Genomic DNA, 20,602 nt, shown 5'->3' on the forward strand with positions numbered 1-20,602 from the left:
AAAAACTCACATCCACGGCTACTTGTGAGTGAAAAATAGCGACAGAAACAGGAGCTTGTTCCTCCTCGAGAGCTTGCTCACCGGTGACATCCGTGAAGCCTCACACACGCTTCGCTCGCTGCCTCGCTCGTTACCTCGCTCTCCTCTCTGGATCACGTGACACTCAGGACGCCGCCTGTCAGAACGTGCGTGCGCGCGCCCGCGAACACCCGCCGCGTTTTAAAACAAGAACAGGCGGGTCATGAACACGTAAGGCACTTGCATCACGACGAAACACTCGCTTTGGATGGCAGACAATGTTTTTTTTACTTGAACAACTATAACGCTTGGTGTTGCGTGGCCGCGCGCGATCCCGACACTACCCGGTTATTCGTCAAGGCGCGCGCAGCGGGAGCGCGGCCGGATGCGTCACGTGACTGGCGGGCTGCGTGGTTGTCAAGGCAACCATATATCAGTCATCTTTTAGGATAAAAACGTAATTTTATTATGCCTAAATGCATTTCTTCATTGCTTCTACCTAGATTACAAAGTACTTTTTGAAAGCAAATTATTTTATTTTTAATTTTGTCACAACTTGACAATTAAGGTTATTAGGCAAACGAATGATGCCTAAAGTTTGTTTACCTGTCTTTGGGGAAACAATTGTTTAAATTTTAACAAAAATACTTTGGTGAACACACCATACAATAAAAAATAGCACATACATATGTGCCTTTTGACAGATTGAGCGTTTGATTTTTTTTATGGAAAAAATATATTAACATTTGCAGGCATGGTACTACTGGGAATTTACTTTCAGTAACTGGTACAGTAATATAATTATATAAATTAAAGCACAACGTTTCATCTATATATATTTTTTTAATTTAGGGATTCATTGCATTCTAACTATCACCTAGTCGAAAGTTACGTACCTCAGTCGCTAATTGCAGCAAGAATCACTGCCTTCGTATAGAACTGGCACGCGGAGCATTTAAGGTAATTTTAGTTTTGTTGTACGACCATGAACATAAAAAAAGGTTACGCATCTAATTGCTAATTATTAGATTAGTTTTTCCAATTTTGGTCTCGTCTACTGACGGTAGTTTCGGCTATCACTGACCGCCATTAGTGGTTAGCTTAGCTATTACGATTAGCATCACTAACTGCTTCCGTTAATAATATTGTTTTTCATTCAGACGCCTTGTAACAGCGTGACGACTATGTCAACGAACATCACAGATTCCGAAGCTAAAGAGGAGGAAACTCTGCCAGGAAAGTCGGAGCAAATACAGCAGGAGGTCTGCGGTGAGTGGGCGATCACCTCGGTTCGGTTGTCAATTGTCATCCAGGGCAATCAGCAATCAACTCTTTCTTTTCTCTTCACACTTTCTGCTAGTATTGTACACAATGCACACAAAATGATGAATATATACCACCAAAAACTTGGGATTTTAATTAGTGTAAGTGTGTGAAAGTTATGGGTATTGTTTATTCCTTGAGAATCCTGTCGAGTTTTGTGGTTAAATCCCACTCGCATCTTTTCAATCAAAAAAATACTTTTTCGATTAGAAATAACATGTACAGGAGTGAACAAATAAGCTAAAGTGACGTATGTAGTAATACAATATTCTTTTTAGAGGCTCTTGCATCCCTTAGTGGCCATCCATTGACAAGCTCCTACACGCCAGAAAGGAGGCTAAAATGGAACCTGAGGTCTATGAAGCCGCAGATCCAGGTTTCCATCAGCAAAACAGATCCAGCGCTCCTCAGTGGCCATCCATCGTCAAGTTCCTTCATGCCACGAAAGAGGATGAAACGAAACCCGTGGTCTATACCGCCCCAGAACCAGGTTTGCGTCTTCAAAGGAGACTACCTGCACGACAAACCCGAACTCGTCAAAGGGTAAGAAGTTATGTTTGGATAAAATATACAAAACACAAAGAAAATACAATCCGTCCGTGCTGTATTGCTGTATTGCAGCGTGGCGAAAAAAGACAACGGACTTCAGGCTGCAGCTCTGAGAAGTTTCATTCACATATGTCAACCTTACTTTAACTTCCTTGAAACCACAGCCAGAACTTCGAGGTTGTCCACTGATACTAAGGTACGCACACAGACTAGTTTCTAAGTTTGGTGAAGGGGGGGTTCCCTTGCTACAGCGAAAGATGAACTTGTCATATGTATATATTGAATATACAGTTCTGCATGTGTGTTTGTAGCATGCACAGAAGTTGTTGGAGTTCTCTCAGGAACTGTGTGATGTATTGGAAAATCTGGTGCAGACCTACGCCAGCCGCAAACTTGTCACTTTGGACGAGACAGATCCTGACAAGTACAATTTTTTTTCCACATTGGTCCACTTCACTGGTGTTTGGCTTCATGTGTAGCGGCCAAGGTTGATCTGTAACACTAAAGAGCCCTTGCTTCTCTCCTTTTGTCCCTCAGTCTGTCTCACTTCTGCATCGGCCACATAGAGATGGCTAAACTGAGACTAAGCGTGACAGCGTTCCGCTACTGTCAGCCCATGCCATACCTGGTAAATGATAACACCGCCCTGTTCAAGCACATGCGCTGGAACGTGGAGAGACTCGATGGAGCAAATGGACAAGCGACAAAGTAGTAAGTCTTATTTTCGCCTTACCCATCCACATGATTTTTTTAACATATTTTTTTCCCCCAGCTACTACCTGTGCTATGAGGATATTCCCAATAGGCACGCAGATGGCAGCAAATTGGATTCTGAAGCGGTGCGGATGTGGTCTATTGGTCAGTGGGTTCAGGTGAAGCCTGATCCCTCCACAGAGAACATCTTTGACTGGTAAATTTGAAAGAATTTCTTATTATCACTAAACTTAAGTCATGTGTGTGCAGTGTTCTTTCTCCCAAAGATTTAAAGATTAAGTCAAGCCCAGAATTTTCTTTCCTATAAATTGTATGTACTCCCACTAGTCTAAATATAGCATTCTGATTTGGTAGAATATGACTTAAGCAGCAAAACTTGCCTGTTTTAATCCATCTGAGGGGGCGGCCATTTTGCCACTTGCTTTGATGTCATATTTGACAGCTTTTGTCACAACCAATCACGGCTCAGCTTCAGAAAACGGGTGCGCCGTGATTGGTTGTGACCTAAAACAGGCACTTGTGATGTCATTTTCGGTCGATAGCAAATGGCAAAATGGCTGCCTAAAGAGTTAAATACAAACAGGTGAATTGTGCCTTTTTTAATTCATATTTCACAAGCAAAAAATTAATCATCGGAGGTGTTTGCTTCAGGGTGCTGTGTGACGTTCCGGAGGGCGCCTTTGAGAAGCTGCTGTCTGTAGGCAAACAAGAGCCGTCCAGCCGCACAGCCAACGACCAAATGCTGCAGTTGATCGAGTCTCTGGAGAACATTAACTTTCTGTTAGATTTGAGAATCAGTCAAGAGACTTCAGAAGAATATTATTCTGGTGTAAACTACAATAGTTTTGGACCAGGGGCATATGCAGGATATTTGTCATGTGAGGAAAACCCAAAATAGGATCTCTCCATAAGCAGAACTTGTTTAGTTAGACTGGCCGTTTTACATTGTTTGCAAAATTTAGCCACGATACTTTGTCTAGTAATAATTAACATTATGCATGTTTGTGGTGCTCAGTCTTTGATATTTTGGTCATTGTGAAAATAAGAGTTTGTAAAAGATTTGGACATTTTAAAATTTACCTTTGGTATTGTTCTTGTAAAATAATGTTGCAGAGTTCTTATTAAAACATCATTATACTTTGCTTTGGAATATTATTTGTAAACACAATTGAGCATTCCTTGTACGTATTGTCGGTCGTTCAGATTTCATAACAAAAGCATTACATCATAATCTGGATTTATACTTAAATTCAGCCTGTTAACCTGAACAATCTGCAGGCTATGGGGAAAAAAAGAAAATGTCGAAACAGGGTTAAATCAGTCAATTTAAACCAAAACACAGAAAAGATAAAGCACAATTTGGGTGGTGTCTATGATGTCATCTCTCTTTGATAATGTGTGACAAAGAATGAAAGAATTTATTATCCTTCAGTATAGACTGTTAAGTGTCAAATAAGAATATCAGTTCCACAGAAGACACAGAAGATAATTTGAGAGACGCTACAGGTATGTAATGACAATATATTTGTCGGGTATACAGTAGTGATGCTGTCAAAAATGTGTCGAGTTCTGCTGCCCATGAAATACTTTAAAGATTCCCAAAATCAACCAGGATATGTAAAAAAGGATCATTGCCTGAAACTGAACAGCCAATCAGCCATTTTGTCAAAATTCATAATCTGTCTTTGTCCAATGTTTGTGTAATATCCCCGATTCCCCTTTTGTCTCAGCTTCAGAACTTCACAGGTTTTCTAATACCATGACAGGGTCTCAAAAACTTGTAATAAAATAAACCAGAGATGCTAATAAACCAGCCTGTAAATGTCCTGATCCAGATGAAGGCTCTGGTATTACATTTGCATGGCAACACAGAAACTGAAATTTGAATCTGTAAATAAAAATCAATTCAACTACAGCCGTGACACAAGCAAGTAATGTTTGTCGAGAAGCGTATATTTTAATTTATAGACACTTTCTAAAAGAGAATGTCACCAAATGACGTGGAAGCGAAGATGGCCAACAATTCGCCCAGACATTCAGTGCAAGTGTGCAATAGGATCAGGAGGTCAACGGTGAGTGGGCGTCTCGGTTCCAAGACCACCTGCATGTCAGGATGTTTGCATTTGTCACAAAGGCTGTTTCTCCAATTGCATGGGGTCATATTTTCTCTACTCACTCTGTCAAAATGACTTCCTTGCCAGCAATCGGGACTCGAAGCTGCCGTGGTGAGGAGTTTCACCGACGCCTGCCAGCCATACTTTAATTTCCTGGAATGGGCAACCCGCACCATCCAGCTGCCCCCTGACATGGTACAAACTTTAATATTTGCATTTCAGCAATGAAAGCCCTTTGAGACTGCTTGTGATTTAGGGCTATACAAATAAACTTGACTTGACTTGACATGAAGACTCTACAGAGGTTTTGGAAGTTACAGCTACTTGTTGGTCACTGATTATTGCCAAGGTGTACTAGTAATACAGTTTTGGAATTTCCATTTAATAATAAAGATAATCATCAATGTAATAATCAAAATGTTTTTATAAGTTCAACATTTCTCGCAAAATAAAATACAATTCATGGGTTATGTTTAGAACAGACAGGCAGCTAAAATTGTCCATAGGTTTAAATGGTTACCTTGTGACCTACTGAACATATAGTTACTCTAAGAACAATTGAGTTAAATAAAAAATAAAAAAATCCCTAATTAGGTCCAAAATAGGACAACCCAACTTTTTGGGGTTATCCGTTAAACCCAAAATTTTGACGAACCAATCAATCAACCCCAAAACTATTTTGTGACCTCACCGTCAAACAACAATAACAAAAATAATTTGTTCATTTGATTCAACGTTTTGGGTTAGCTCAAACGTTGGGTTATTTTTTACCCTACTGGGGATAAGTAACAGTACTAAATAATTATGCATTGATCAGAACTGTAGGAAAACTAACTTTACAAAATGGTAAAAAATAAAACCTTATAAAACCTTAACCTTGTGTGTGTGTGTATGTGTGTGTGTGTAGTTTGTACAGCTAAAAGAATTCTCCGAACAGATGTGTAACGTGCTGGAACATCTGTTGCTGACCTTGGCAAGCAGCAATCTCATCACTTTGGACGAGTCCGAGCCTGACAAGTAAGCCTGTAAACACACAAACACACAATTACATTTATGTATACAAACAAATACAATATTTGTGCTGCAAAGCCACTTCCTATTTCTCCAGACAGAAATTCACCTGAATTGGCTCACCTGACTAATAAACATCATACAAATAAATGAGTGTCGATTTGTGGCAAAGATGCAATTGGCAATTCTGCTTTCCTTCGTTTCGAGCATATCTCACTTCTGCATGGGTCGCATCGTGCTGGAGCGACTGAGGCTGAGCGTAACGACATTCCGCTACTGTGAGCCCACGCCGTACCTGGCCAGAGTTAACACCGGCCTCTTCAAGCGCATGCGCTGGAATGTGAATCGACTCAATTGTCCAAAAGATGGCAAGAGCAAGCCTGAGACAGAATAGTGAGTCTTTTCCTCTTTGCTAACTTTTCAACTTGATTATATTTTGAAACATTTTTTTTCTGCTCAGCTACTACCTGTGCTACGAGGAGAGTATTCCCAACTTGCACGCAGATGGTGACAATCCGGATTCCAAAGTGGTGCGGATGTGGTCCATTGGTCAGTGGATGCAGGTCCAGCCTGACCCCTGCACAGAGACCATCTTTGACTGGTAAAACATGAAAATGAATTATTATATTCAGTCATATTCATAGGCTCTCATACAATTTGTAATTTTGAAGTACTCAACTGTAATTGATGACATTTTTTTCCCTCACGTAACATTGAAACACTATTTACATATAAAATCATGACAATGTTAATTCTGCCATCATGTGACAGGCATGTATTTTGTTCAGGGTGCTTTGTGAAGTCCCCGAGGGCACCTTTGAGAAGCTCCTCTTGATGGGTAGCGAAGAGCCAACAAGTTGCACAGCCACAGAACACCTGCTGCAGCTACTTATGTCATCCATGAACTCGGCAGCGCTTTTGTAAATATGCAATAAGTTGAACCGGGGATTTTAATTCATTACAAGTTTTTGTAGCAATTGGGCTTAAATGCTGAAATTGAATTTAAAATATGGGCTGTTGAATGTGGACCGGGTTGCAACCGCCAATTAATGTGGATGGAGGATGAAAACATGTCAAATGTTCCTTTGGTAAATATTAAATGTCACGAGTAGGACTCTGACGTTGTGTAAAGGAAGAGTCAAATGCATATTAAAAATATTGGTTACAAGCGCAAACAATCCAAATGCTAATTTTCAAGGTGGTCAAGGTGATTTTTAAAACCATTTGAGTCACATTTTATATCGCTGTTAAACAAAAAAAAGACATTCTGCAATTCTTGAATATATATATTATATATAAAAAAACATTTATTTACAATAAACCTCGCCTTGTAGTTATACACAATCACAGATTTATGGCCTTGGGAAACAAAGGAATAACAAACATGCAGCTGAATTAAAACATTTCATTTAAAACTTACGAGACATTATTTTTGCTTCAGTCAATAAATTAAAAACCCACGATGGGCTCATTATTTAGCAATTGGGTGCAAATAAAATCCAGTGGGAGAAACCTCGTAACCACAAAAAAAATAATAATAATAATTCAGCAACAAGTGTGATGACCCTTCCTAAAAACAAAACATGTACAAATTACAATGCATGGGAAAATCCATAGTTTGCATGATTTTAGGGAAAATTAACAAACAAAAAAACTTAATGTGCCAAGAATAAAAGTCAAGAAGACATTAATAAAAAATAAAAAAAAGTGTCAAAATACAACGTATTTATAGGGACAAAAAAAAAATTGATTACCTTCATTAGATTTCATTCACGTACACAACACACTTTTAGAAGATAACTACAAGGACTCTACCCTTCATGAAAATGAGTGCAATAGCTCTGACATGAATCTAATCGTAATAAAGCTAAAACTAAGTCAATTGCACCATCGACTTCCGCGACCACATTAACCAACCATTGGACGAAACCACAATTTCTTTCCTCGCGTGTTTTTTTGTTTTAGTCAATTATTTTAGTGACTATTAAGTCCACAAGTGGTGCGAGTAGTGGGCTATTTTCAAGTAAGACAGCCATTCAAATAGTGCACTGAATTGGAAGTAAAAAAACACATGGACCTTCAGACTAAAAAAAAAAAAAAAAAAAAGCTTTCATATGAACACAAAAACATAAGTAAAGCATCAGTGCCTGACTGAGACGTTACAAGGGGAAACTTTTACACCCACTGAACTTTGGGGGGACGAAACAAAAATGCTCTTAAGCTAGGTGCAAAAAAAAAAAAAAAAAAGTCATTTAAGAGAGTCGTTTCCAGTGTATTTGTATACTCGTAACAAAAAAAAAAAAAAAAAAAAAGTACATCCATGGCTCAGACATTCAGCATAAAGGGATGTCCAGTAGAAGCTTAAAATGTGTTTACGTTCAGTAGTCACGACATGACCTACACAATCACAACATCTCCTCGATGGATGTTCAGCCAAGACGAGGAAGGTACGCCAGAAGTCAAGTAAGCTCGCTAGCTCCAGTGATCTCCTACAAATTCCAGACACAAAATTAAACTGTTTCGTGGAACAGCTGACCCGTATTTGAATATTAGTGATGGGTCTCCAGCTCTACTACTGTCCACTCCCCCTGAGGGGAGCTTCCGGTGGCCTCCGGGGAGAAGCTGCTCACAGAGGTGACGGTGGCCGAGGGTGGACTGATGGGAGGCAGGAGGCTGGGCCACAAGCTGCTCTCCAGGGGGCTCAAGGTGCCACCCGCCCCTCCCGGAAGAAGCAGGAGAGAGGAACAGCCGTCTCTGTTGAGTAGCAATGTCTGATTGATGAGCTGCTGCACCATGTCCACTTTGGCACCCCAGTCCAGGTCCAAGGGGGCCGGGCGCTCAGGGGAGGAGGAGTGGTCCTCATTGGCACCCCTCAATTCCGCCGGTGCAGTCCTTTTGCGATCGGGACGGCGGATTCCGTCCGGCTCTTCGTCGCTGCTCTCCAGAGCTTCGTAGATGGTACACAGTCCAGACGAGGGGGACAGGACCACGGTTCGGCCGGGAGGCGGCTGCTCCTCCAGTTCTTGCTGCCACTCCAGGATCTGCTGCCTCTGCTTCAATTCCGACTGCTGCTGCAGAAGCTGCAATTGCAGCTCGTGCCTCTGCGCCTCCTCTTCGGCGGACATTTTGCCCTCTCCGTTGACAAGGTTGACTTCCCCAGAGAGCATTTTGCCAACCTGGTCAGCCATTTTGTCATCCTCCGCTTGTTCCCGCTCATTCCTCTTGATTTCCTCCTCCGCCTCGTCCTTCTTCTTCTTCTGTTCCTCCTCCTCTGTCCTCTTCCTCTCTTGCTCGACACCTTCCAGGGGTCTGCTCTGCTGCTCTCGTCGCTGCTGCATCTCCATCAGCTGCTTCTGGTGCTGCTCCAGCCGTCGCAGCTGGGGGCTGAGCACGTGCTGCCCGGCCTTCCGGGGCGGCAGGTCGGCGCAGGTCAGACGGGGCCCCGCGCAGTGAGGGTCCCCCTGATGGCAGCCTTGATATTGCGGGGTGAGGCCTGTGGGGGGGGGGGGGGGGGGGGGGCATCATTAATGTAAGCAGAATGAACCATTGACCATTCAAAAGAATTAAAAAAAAGCAGCATTTCAGCCAACGCAACCAAACAAGCAAAATTGCTTCCGCCAAAATATATTTGCAATGTGGGCAGATATAGCGATTCAGATTTAAAAATAAAGTGGTGAGTAAAATTTTAAAAACAGTGCAGAAATTCTGGAACAAGAGTAAAAAAAAATGTGCAAACGATCCCCCCCCCCCCCTCATAAACACCCCGAAAACACAAGTGGGTGTGAATAACAACAAAAAAAGGAAAAGGCAGCCAAGTTCCTGTATATGCAACCAGCCGAGATCACCCGTGAATTCAAATGACATGCAGAAGCTCCTCATGCAGTCGTGTTCATAAAAAAGCGTCGCGACTTAATAATAGCTTGGCCTTGGACTGTCAATAGAATAAAACTGGGGAACCTTTTTAGGTTTTATTCCATCCTCTTTGGTTAGAGCAACCTAATCGGAGAGGAACCATAAATTATTTATAAAAAAATAAAAAAAGCAACAAATCTGTGTTTATTCCACACATCAAAGTCCTACAGCCAAGCTATTCAGCAAACCTGAAAAAACATGAGATGGAAATCAAAGTCAGTACGCAACAGTGACATGCTAAATTGAAAACTTAGGGTGACTTAGAAGAGTGCAGTAGATTTTTTTTTTTTTAGTAGTCAGTGGGCGGTAACACACCTAGAGTGACGTGGGGGATGACTCTTCTTTTTTTGGGGGGGGAATGGGGGCAAAGAGTTCAAACTTTTACCAAGGTCTTTGCAACTCGGAGTGCTGCTGTTGGATCCGTGGCATCCCGAGGCTGGTCGAGTCTTGGCAAACTCGGGAAAGGACTTACAAATTAAACCTAGAGCTGACTTTGTACAGAGATTTTGCAGAGTTGAGATATCGTGACGTCATTTAGATTATAATCTATATGAAATTAAACACCAAGTGGAAAATCATCATTGACTGAAATAGAAAATTAAATACAATTGTAATTGCTGCCAAAACATCACATTGAAAATAAAAAAGTGAAAAATTGATGGTCACAACTAATAAGACAAACGTGTGTCTTTGTTAAAATATGAAAATGAATCAAAAATGGAATTTCCGTGTTTATTAATCAATCGATCAATCCTCAAAAGTCGTTAGGTAAACTGGGGCCGTACCGTAGCGGACTATGGGGCTTGAATAGGCCCAACTCCAGTTGAGCCAATACGGAATACCCCTTTTTAAACAAAATAGGAGTACCAAATCGTTATAAAAGGTATCTTTATTTTAAATTTCATCGCTCAAAGACTGATAAACAAGGGTACAATAATATACTACATGTTAAAGTGCAAGACAGACACGGAACGGGGTGGGTGGGGGGTCTCGGCGAAGGAAGAATTCCTACATTGACCCCAAAAAACAAAGAAAAAACACAAACACCGGTGCACGAATGAGTCAAATAGGTCTCGGGATTGTTATCCATTTGATCCAATTCCATCGGAACAAAATCAATGGCGCCTGTTGAGGGCATTGATAAGCGCCAAACGGAAATTGCTATTGCACATACAGGAATGTCGTCAATAGGAAAGCTGTCGTCGTCCCTTTTTCCCCCCATTCGTCCCTAGACATTTGGAAGAGCAGAACACAGAGACGGACAATTCACTGTACATTACCTCCAAAAGAGTTGTCAGTCTTTTCACAGATGGTCATATAGTACGGCGGCTTGGCGTCTTCTGGCTTTTCTTGCGTGGTCTGCAAAGCGCTCACAGCCTGCGCTTCGGACCTTTGCCCTTCTTCCGTGCAACGGCACTCCACGTATTGCCGCTCGGCGAGGTCGCACCGGGCTTGCTGACAGGGCTCCTTGGATTCCTCGGGAAGCTCCTCCAGAGAGAAGATGCCCGGGCTCTTGACGCAGCCCTCGCCCGCCGAATGGACGTTGGAGGCCGTGGTTGCCGAGTCGAAGCCGTAGGACGCCAGAGAGGTCGCGGAAGGCGGGGTGGCGTCGTCGGTCAAAGCCGTCGTCTCGCACTCCTCCACTTCTTCCACGGTGGAGAGGCAGCGTTGTCCGGGGGGCTGGACCTCAAAGGTCGTGTTCACCCTGCTCTCGGACGCAGTCTCCAAAGACTCTTCCAGCAGAGCTTCGCCCTCCGTGTCGCTGGCTTCGTCCTCTGTCACGGAAGATGACGAAGGGTTGGAAGCCAGAGCGCTTACGACGCCTCTCAAAAGCTCGTCTGCTGGCGTGGACTGGGCCTTGACCTCCTGGTCACCGCTGGCCATATGAACACCCGCATCAGGCTGGGGAGAGGTGAGCGGGACTTCTTGAATTCGGGGGCTCACTACGCCAAGTTCCTCTGGAGTTAGAGGAAACGGAGTCGGACGTGGCACCGCAGTACACTGTTTCGTGCGCACCTTGGCTCCATCCTCAAGCTTGGAAGACAAAGAAACATCTTGGTTTTGAGGATCTGAGGTGATTTCGAGGCAGGCCTGAGCGGGGGATTGAGATGGAGTCTCGGAGTCGGCTTGCAGGGGGTCCATTAGTGGGCTCACTGGAGCTTCCACCAGCCTGAGTTGGGAGACCAGTTCAGTGAGCTGATCTAGTTGAGAAGGTCGAGCTTGATCTTCCCAGGGCTGAGCGAACGGGTCGGGTCGGTGCCACGGAGCACCCGGCGCCGACGGGAGCCGAGGAGGTGGAGAAAGCTGGACCAACCTGTTCAAGTTGTCCAGTCTTTCATCTTCGGCAAAGTCGTCCTCGTCGGCGTTCCCGTAGCTCTCCAGTCCACTCTCTGTTACTGCCTCGCTGGCCATCTCCACGTCTTCGTCCTCTTCGTCATCATCGGCGGCGGCGTTGTCGTGCCTGCGCCGCTGCAGCTCGTCCGTCTTTTCGGAGCCCACGTCCATGTCGCACACTCTGTCTTCATCGTCGTCATCGTCATAATCTTCCTCCTCCTCGTAGTCATTGAAGGGGATATCGGGAACCTTTTGAAAGTCCGGCGAGCCGGCCGAAGCCCCTTCCATGTCCATGGCTCCTTTGAGGCTGCCCTCTCCGAGATCGTCCATGCTCTCGGTGCCCTCCAGGACGCCGGGGGCACTCAACTCCGACGCCCCCTGCTGGCTCCCGCTAAGCGAGTCCAGCTCAGCCGGGAAGGCACCGCCGGCCCTCCAAGCGGAGCCGCCGACCGGTCCGGCCGACCCGGGACGCGACTCCTCGGTGGGTTGTGAAATCCCGCTCATTTCGGAAACCGAAACCAGCTGACTCGGCTCCCTTTCCTCTTCATCTTCTTCATCGTTGAGATTACTGGGCGGAGCTACCTGAGTGACGGACTTTGCAACTGTCTGCTCTGAGGACACGTTAGCAGACTGACAGACTATCTCCGGCAGAGAGGCCACCTTGGCCGACGGAAGCTCAGCGGAGGTTGACGCCTGCTCCTGTTGAACCGAAGGAGCATCGTTCTCACTCTCCTGCTGCGGTGGAGGTATTTTCGATGAAGCTGTAGTGAGCGGGCTGCGTGGAGGAGAGGACGCCGCCGAATGGCTCTGAGGGCTCACTTGAGGTACCGCTTCTGTTGGTGGATCCAGAGTGGAGGCTTGGAGTGGGACCACTTCTGCAAGAGTAGATGTTTCTTGGGGTACTTCTGCCCTAGTTACCGTTGCAACAGCACCCCCTCGTGTCCCGACAGAGGGGTTGCATTTGGAAGCTTTGGTCTTCTTGACGCCGGCACTGAAAGGTAACACCGCTTGAATAGGTTTGCTCTCCTGCTTGGCCAACGGCGTGCTGCTGTTTATGGATTTGTTCGCTGGAGATGAATGCGGGGTTCTTCGCAGGGGTGCTCTGCTTGCCGCCGGAGGCTTGGGAGAAGCCGCACTGGAAGGCTTTGCAGGACCGGGTTGTTGCGTTTTACTTTGCGCGGCCCATTTGGAGGTAGAAGGCGGCTTTCCTCCGGCTGTAGGTTTTGAAGCTTCGGGCTTTTTCGCGGCAGCTGATGGCGCTGCGGTCCTTTTTGCAACTGCAGCAGAAGGTGGCCGATGGACATCTGGTGTCGACACAGAAGACGGATTGAGATATTGGTTCAGCAGACATTGAAATATTATTTTAAGATCTCCCTTCTTACCTTTCCTCACTGTGACAGCAGAAGAAGAGGGAGGCTGCATCGCTGTGATCCTGCCAGTAGAGGGTAGCGTGGTGGCTCTGGACGCAGCAGCTTTGCTACTTGCAGTGCTGGGCGGCCTGGACGGAACATTATTGCCCGCTCTGGATGTGGATGGCGCCGATCGAGATCCTGAAGTAGCAGCCGGCGCACTAGTGGGCACTCTGGTTGCAACGCTGCTACCAGTCCCGGGCGCAGATGCTGATTGAGGAGCTGAGGTAGGCCTGGAAAAAAAACAATTGCATAGAAAGAGGCTTTGTGAATTTGGTGTACCATTTAAAATGGAGAAAAAAAAAGCCTTTGACTAAAAAAAAAGAAAAAAAACTACTGTAGTAGAACAAAAATAGCACACAAGTGTTTTTTATAGAGACATATTTGTATATTAAGGATTTCCAGGGAGATTAAGGAATCAAAAAAAGTGTTTTTGTGACCTGTTTCAGAAAGAAAATGCACTGGATTTTTCATTTGTACATGCCCAACCTCTCCGTACAGCTTTATGGAAATAGGTTAAGCAGTTTTTGCATAATCCTGCCAACTCCGGGAGAAAAAAAAAAAAAAAAAGCATGAATGTGATGAGAAATATTTGAATCATCTAAAATGTGATCCATTTATAAATTAAACTTTTTTTTTTTCTCTCTATCAATTCATTTTAAATAATCTAACGGTGGCACCAAAAACCCTTGAGTAAATGTAGTTAAGGTCCTCTTTTCTTCCAAACGTGCACACACACCATCCACTAATGGTGAATGGGGGTGGGAGGGGGCGGGGCTGCTCTGTTGCTGGTGTATTACATTTCCTGGCAGTCGGGTTGAAATCAATACAAAAATCACAGTCCAATAGAATTTTAATGACAACACACCAAGGTCCTTTTTGGAGGTGAAAGTTTAGCGCGGGGACGAGATACGTCATGTAATTGTCATCTGAACCAAAATAATCCAAGGCCTTCAAGAAAATACCTCACCGATTCAAGACAAAACTTTTTTTTTCTCCTTTCTCTCATCCAACAAAATGAAGCGACTGTGTGGCATACCTGCTGGTTTTTGGAATGGCGCCGCTGTCAACTTTGGCAGCAACGTACAAGTACCGTCTCTGGTTGGTGAATCTGCTCGTAGCCGCTAGCCGGAGAAATAAAATACACAGTTGGCATAAAACATCCTGAAAAATAAATTGCTCAAACGATGACCCCACTCACCGGAGCTTTTGGCTCGAGCTGCGTCAACATTTTCAGCGGCCGTGCTCCGGTTGCGACTACCGCCGAGGGTTACGGGCCTGGTACCGTTCGTCGTGGTCGCAGCGGCACTCGAGTCGTTTCTCACGGGCCTCCGTTGAGCCCCTTTGCTCGGGGTCTTGACGGTGGGCACGACAGTTGCAACACTCACTGTTTTTTTGGGTACGGCCCCCGCCGCACATGACTTTGCAGTCGAGTTGGTGTGCTTGGACTGAGTCTTGGATCGCAGGGAATCTTGCGTTTTGGCGGCAGCCTGCTTTTTGGAGGCATCGGCTTCTGGTTTGACTTGAGGGTCCGGTTCCCCGTTTGTCTTGGAAGCTTCTTGGGGCGAACCGTCGTTCTGGGTTTGTTCTAGCAGGGATGCGGCCTGCTCTACTCCGTGGTCCGGCGACACTGAGGACTGCTCGGCTTCCGTGGCTTCACCGTCAGGCTCTGCGGTATCCATGGGAACCCCATCCGGTTTCATCTCCCGACGCTGAGGTTGCTGATGTGCTGCTAAAGTTTCTGCAAACAAAGAGAAGAATTCATCTCAATGATCTACCCCTCGTACAGTTAAAGGAAAGCCCATTTAGGGTGAAGGGCCTCCGTGGAATTTAGGAACCGTCTGGAAAAACAGGAAGTGAATAAACGGAGAAGCCAATAAATCTCCTCACTCGACAATTAAATGATATTCCCCATAAAAGCCAAACATTGTAAGGAATAATAAACATTAACAGTGATTGCTGAAAACAAAAACTTAATTACTTTTGAAAGTACTCCAACAGATTGTTTTGGTTTTTTCTTACAACCACGCACGAGTGCCGAGAGGGAATTTGTGTCAAGAGAACAACCAGCAAAACCGCATTTGGCTGGCTCGTTTGTTTTGATAGTCGGTTAGCGCAGTGCGTCGACATTTGTGGTAAGCGGTGCCAACAAGTGTGTCAGACATTCTGGACGACACAGCAAAAAGGGAAAAGGCTTCCGACAGTGGAGGCGGCAACTGTTTTTATGGATTTCACAGGTGGAAAACCTCATCCATGATACAAATCAGATAAAAAGCCCTTTGAGGAGTTTTTCTAATCTAAACGACATGACGAGCCAGTGACTCCCCCAGAACCATTTTTTGAGCTGATCTAGACCAGGGGTGTCAAACTCATTTGTAATCATCGTTTCCTTCGGTGCCTTATTATGACCGTCAACGCCATACCTGATATGCGGCTACACAACAAACCGACGAAGAACTAGCTTTGAAATAAGAGAAGAGTAAAAACTGTTCCAATATTTTGAGAAGATGAATGGTAATAAAAAATTGCGAGCAATACTTCTACTTTGTGAAATTATTTCGAATATACACGAGGCGTCGATGCACATTTTGCCAACGCGGGCCGCATAAAATAATGTCGCGGGCCGTATCTGGGCCCCCAGGCCTCGAGTTTGACACCTATGATTTAGCTGCAAAACTGACCGACTTTATTAATATTTACATCTGGTTACTTCAATAAATCTCAAGGTGGACTTTTTTTTTTTGAGGCAGCTTAACGACATTGCTTTGCCCAGACATTGCAAGCGGTGCGTGACAAAATGGGTCACTTTTAATATGGCTGAGAGAGATTTTGTAGCGTTTCGGCGTAGCGGGGATTTTGGAATGCATTGTCTAGGCTGCAGCAGGAGATGGGGGGGGGGGGGCGTTGTTTATACTTTTTATCTCTTTATTTCATCCACACCACGATCACAAAAAGAGCATGGCCAACCGATGATGCATTAGTTGCCATGCCGATTGTTTCCTTGGGGGGAAGAATTTGCACTGAACTTGTGTAGACGCTGAAAGACTGCATGCGCTCCACAATGATTAACGGCAAAAAAGTGACAGTTGAGCTGGCAGGGCGTCAAAGCGCAAACCGCACCCACTCACATTCCAACGTTAGCGATTTGCTCCAGCCTCCCGAGTGGCAGGTGTTGCTTTCGTGTCAATAAGAAGGTCGGAGAAGGATTTGCAGGTCAACAGGCACATCTGAAGAATGTGCTTGTTTGATGGCAAAATGGGATTTGCAAAGAGAAGAAACAAATGACACGCAGCTGACAAATACCCGCAGAGCCAAACAGTCAGGTTTACATGGAGATTTGGAGAAATCAAGCGGGCTTAGCAATATTAAACATTAACAGAATGCGGTGTGTGATAAGAGGCCACACTAGCGGGCTGATCATTAACTTCCATCAGTGTGTCATGCAGCCATACTATAATAATAGTACTAGTCAAAATCATCAAACATGGCTCAGTTCCAAGAAGTATTAAGACGTTGGTGCAAATTGAGCGCACAGAGAATTTACTGGAATAACAACAACTATCAGGAGACCCTGAGCACATGCATTCTGGAAAATGCATTTCCTTCGAGGGAATTTCAGGGAAAAAAAGATTGAAAATGTCCTTTAGCCAGGAGTAATGGGATATTAATGAACTCACTTTTCTTAACAAACAAAAGTGTGCCCTGTGCAAAAAAAAAAAAGTTGATATTTAGTCCATGCTGCAGGCACCACAATATTTTGTTGTACTCGTGGCTAAAGAACACCAAATCGCTGAATAACTGAATTGTTGTATCATGTGGACAGATGATCAATAGTTATATTTGCAATTTTGATCTCATTTACAAAAGTAACGTCAAGCTCAAAAAGCGACCTCAAGATGGTTCTGGACAAACCATGTCCCTGATACCAAGTGTTAAGGAAACAACTGAAACATTTATTGTGGCAGTAAATCATTTCACTTTCATTTCAGCATATCAGTCTCTATGTAATCATCATAAACTTTAACCGGTTGAAACTAAAACAGCACCAAAGCTTGCCGCCATGGGAAGACGAGGTGAGCGAGAAAACAAAAAAGGCTTTGTCAGCATCTGCGTGCATTAGACCAACATTAAGAAACTATGAAGGGGGGGGGGGGGTCCCATTGTCTCTACACCATCAACACTAAGGCGTGGCAGTGGAAGGAGGGCTTTCTTTTTTTTTTGACTGGATTAACTGGTGCTACTGGATGGAGAGGCAGCTGGCGAAGCTGGTCAGTCAAATGCCCCGAGGGATATAAAAAAATAAAAATAAAAAAGTCGGATGAGACCGAAATCAATGCAGTTGATAATGCGCACGACCAAAGATTCAGACACTCTCAGCAAACAAGAGTACACACACAGTCAATATGAGCTTGGCAAACCCGAGAGTCCGATCGGGTTACAGAAAAAGGTGAACCGAGGCCATGCGATCTCTCTCCGACACACCCATGATGCTCGATTTTGGAAAGCATTGCAAAGTCCAGCCTTCTAAAAGAGACCACCAAATTGCTAACTTAGCCTTATCAATAATTATCTGGGCCAAGTCTTGCAGACTGAGAGCCTGCAGTGTCAGCACCGCTTAATTCTAACGGGCAGGGAAGTGCTCGCTCCAAAAGAAGCGTTGAGAATCTCAAGTTAAGACAAGCAAAGCGGGATGAAAAACGATAAACAGATGAAGCAGATCAGAGAATTTTATAAATATTTTCTCGCCAAAAGGAAGACTGTTCTTTATTATACTCCATTGTTCTAAAGAGCCTGCAGGTGTTTCCTTTGTGCTTTTTTTTTTTCTTTCCTCCAACCACAGCATATAAATGGAAGCGTTGGCAAATAGCTCTGTGTAGAGCAGATTCAGTCGCTGTCGTTGCATTCGATTGTACATCGGGGAAAATTATGAACATACCATTAGATAAATTCATACCTCTGAAAGAGAAGGTCAAACAGTTGCCCAATCCAAAAATTCAAGGGCTGCTTTAGCATTCCTCAACTTTAACACACCATAATTGTTCCATCAGGCTATTATACTTTTGCACAGCTTTTAGTTCAAGGCAAACAGATTTGGGATTTTTCATGATTTTGGAATGGGCGTTAGCAGATCTCCATAACGCCAAGCTATGGCAATTCTACACACAATTTGCATTTCCTCTTGAGTGACTGGAAAAACTGTACCAAAATATGGTCGGGCGACTCATTGCCAAGTACTGACGAGTCAAAATAGTTTGCACGTAAAAGATTTCGCCATGGAGGAAACATTGGCATCGACAAGGCTTAAGTGACCCTCATAATGGGACACACAAGTGTGGCCAAGCAATTGAAAATGGGCCAACAGTGTGTGTGTGTGTGTGTGTGTGTGAGGGGGTGGGGGGTGGTTGAAAGTCCTCCTGAGTCATTCACACATGGTTTCACATCCCCAGGCCAAGTCAACTCACACCTCTTGGTGAATCAGGCAGTACCAAAACACAAACATGATGTAGCCCAACAAGCCACATGACTTGACTCCGATTCTGACAGCCGTCAAACGCTGCTTGTGTTTTTGTTTTTTTTAAGTTTGGTCACGTCAATTGATCTTCCAATAATCGAGGAAGCAACCTGCTCCACGTCTAAAATACCATGCCAATTTTCCTGACATCCGAGAATCGCATCTAGTCAAGTCTCCCTTGAGTGCTTTCACTTGATGCTATTTATCGGGACGCATTTGTTTGGTCTAAAATGTTTGGCCTCAAGCGGCATTTTAATACCACCATTTGTCGCTTAGTGGACCTGAAGGCCCTATTGAAGCCTTTAGAACGCAATTATTTAGGGCATCGTTGTTGCCTTCTGTTGTGGTTTTAATAACGCGTATGCTAAATCATGCAACAAATCATCCGACGCCACCTGCCAAACGAAAGGATAAGAGAGATGAACCAAGACTTCTCCAAATGCCGCCCCATGGAGCACGGTGACAAGCTAGCGTGTCACATCATCCAGCCTTTAAAAGCGTCCCGACGTACCGTTTTACAAGCTCTCGCCAAGCCACAAACTCCAGCAGAAGCGGCTTAACTCGTAGCCATAGTGCTTATTTAAGCTTAATTGACGAAAAGCAGGACAAGAGAGCAGACGTGGTTAATTGAGCTTACCTTTCGGCCGGCGGCTGGTGAAGAAACACGCAGTCGCTTCTTTGGCGGGCAAGACCACACAATAAATGACGAAGGAGCGGTCAGTTTATCAGCCACGGGGTAACAATAGAGACGCCGTTGGTCCCTCCACGTTTAGGCGGCGGCAGGCTAGCCCAACCTCGCTCATAAAGGATGCGGCCGGAGCGAGAGAGGGGGGACGAGGGGGAGGAGCAGTTGTCTGAAAAGGGGAAGCGTGGTGGCCTGTACAAATTAAATCCCCCCCGCGGACCAATCAGCGAACGAAACCGGTGTTTATGCAAAGAAGCCATGACGTCAGGAGTATAGATATCGCGGGATTTCATGTGATGTAGCAGCTACAAGAACGTGATATTTTGAATATTTTTGTAATAGTAAATTTCAACCCCAAATCATAGATGTTATAGATATATAACTATTTAATATATAATAACAAATAACGAAAAATAAAACAGTCAAAAAACATTTTTAATCATTTAATCAAATCCTTTCAAACTTGCTTGTTTAAAAATCATCTCTAAAAACAGTACAAAAGGTTTTTTTTTTTTGCAAAGGTCCACTTCCCAATGGTACAAGGCCCACAAATGCTGCTGCTGGGTGAATGACTTGTTGTGTGAATGCATTTCTTCAGCTTAGCTGCAGCTGCTGCCTGCACAATGGACATCAATGAATGGCCACGCACAAAGAGCGGTGCAACAAAACACTGGGATAAAAAAAGAATAGAATGGTATAAGACTTAAGTTATATTGGAAAAACTCTTCGAGGTGGTTGGGCTGAAAGAAGAGTCTGGCAGTTGTTTCATCAGCTTCTCAACAATGGGCCAGGGTGACAGAACCAGGGGAAAACCCATAAACTCACATTTGTCCCCTCGAGATTTATAGTTGAAATGTTCCTCTTTGTCCGTGTGCGTAGAGAGAGACATACTCCGCTCCTTCGATAAAGCGCAAATTGAGATTTGCAAGCCAGGCAGGAAGCGGGAAAGCATCTCCAGAGCTGTACATAATGCATGATTTTAAGTGGTGGGAAGAAAACTTTAATGCGCTACATTATCAAT

General features: G+C 44.4%; 3 protein-coding genes across 3 annotated transcripts; 2 read left to right on the forward strand and 1 right to left on the reverse strand.

The window, feature by feature from the left end:
- Window positions 1-1,636: 1,636 nt before the first annotated feature.
- LOC133151899 (UPF0575 protein C19orf67 homolog) lies at window positions 1,637-3,661 on the forward strand. The gene is made up of 6 exons (XM_061275305.1): window positions 1,637-1,884; window positions 1,963-2,086; window positions 2,202-2,314; window positions 2,428-2,601; window positions 2,663-2,800; window positions 3,256-3,661. The coding sequence occupies exons 1-6, from the start codon at window positions 1,700-1,702 to the stop codon at window positions 3,500-3,502; spliced, it is 981 nt and encodes a 326-aa protein (XP_061131289.1). The 5' UTR covers window positions 1,637-1,699; the 3' UTR covers window positions 3,503-3,661.
- Window positions 3,662-4,616: 955 nt separating this feature from the next.
- Window positions 4,617-6,653, forward strand: LOC133151051 (UPF0575 protein C19orf67 homolog). The gene is made up of 6 exons (XM_061273786.1): window positions 4,617-4,676; window positions 4,806-4,913; window positions 5,635-5,735; window positions 5,937-6,122; window positions 6,190-6,330; window positions 6,518-6,653. Exons 1-6 carry the CDS (start codon window positions 4,617-4,619, stop codon window positions 6,651-6,653), a joined length of 732 nt encoding a protein of 243 aa, XP_061129770.1.
- A 365-nt stretch (window positions 6,654-7,018) lies between these two features.
- On the reverse strand, window positions 7,019-19,745 carry prr36a (proline rich 36a). The gene is made up of 6 exons (XM_061275394.1): window positions 19,534-19,745; window positions 14,586-15,125; window positions 14,424-14,508; window positions 13,358-13,617; window positions 10,922-13,279; window positions 7,019-9,222 (listed from the first exon to the last, which is right to left on the reverse strand). Exons 2-6 carry the CDS (start codon window positions 15,085-15,087, stop codon window positions 8,279-8,281), a joined length of 4,149 nt encoding a protein of 1,382 aa, XP_061131378.1. The 5' UTR covers window positions 15,088-15,125; window positions 19,534-19,745; the 3' UTR covers window positions 7,019-8,278.
- Window positions 19,746-20,602: the final 857 nt, after the last annotated feature.

This window comes from Syngnathus typhle, linkage group LG3 (assembly GCF_033458585.1).
Source record: "Syngnathus typhle isolate RoL2023-S1 ecotype Sweden linkage group LG3, RoL_Styp_1.0, whole genome shotgun sequence".
NCBI lineage: Eukaryota > Metazoa > Chordata > Actinopteri > Syngnathiformes > Syngnathidae > Syngnathus > Syngnathus typhle.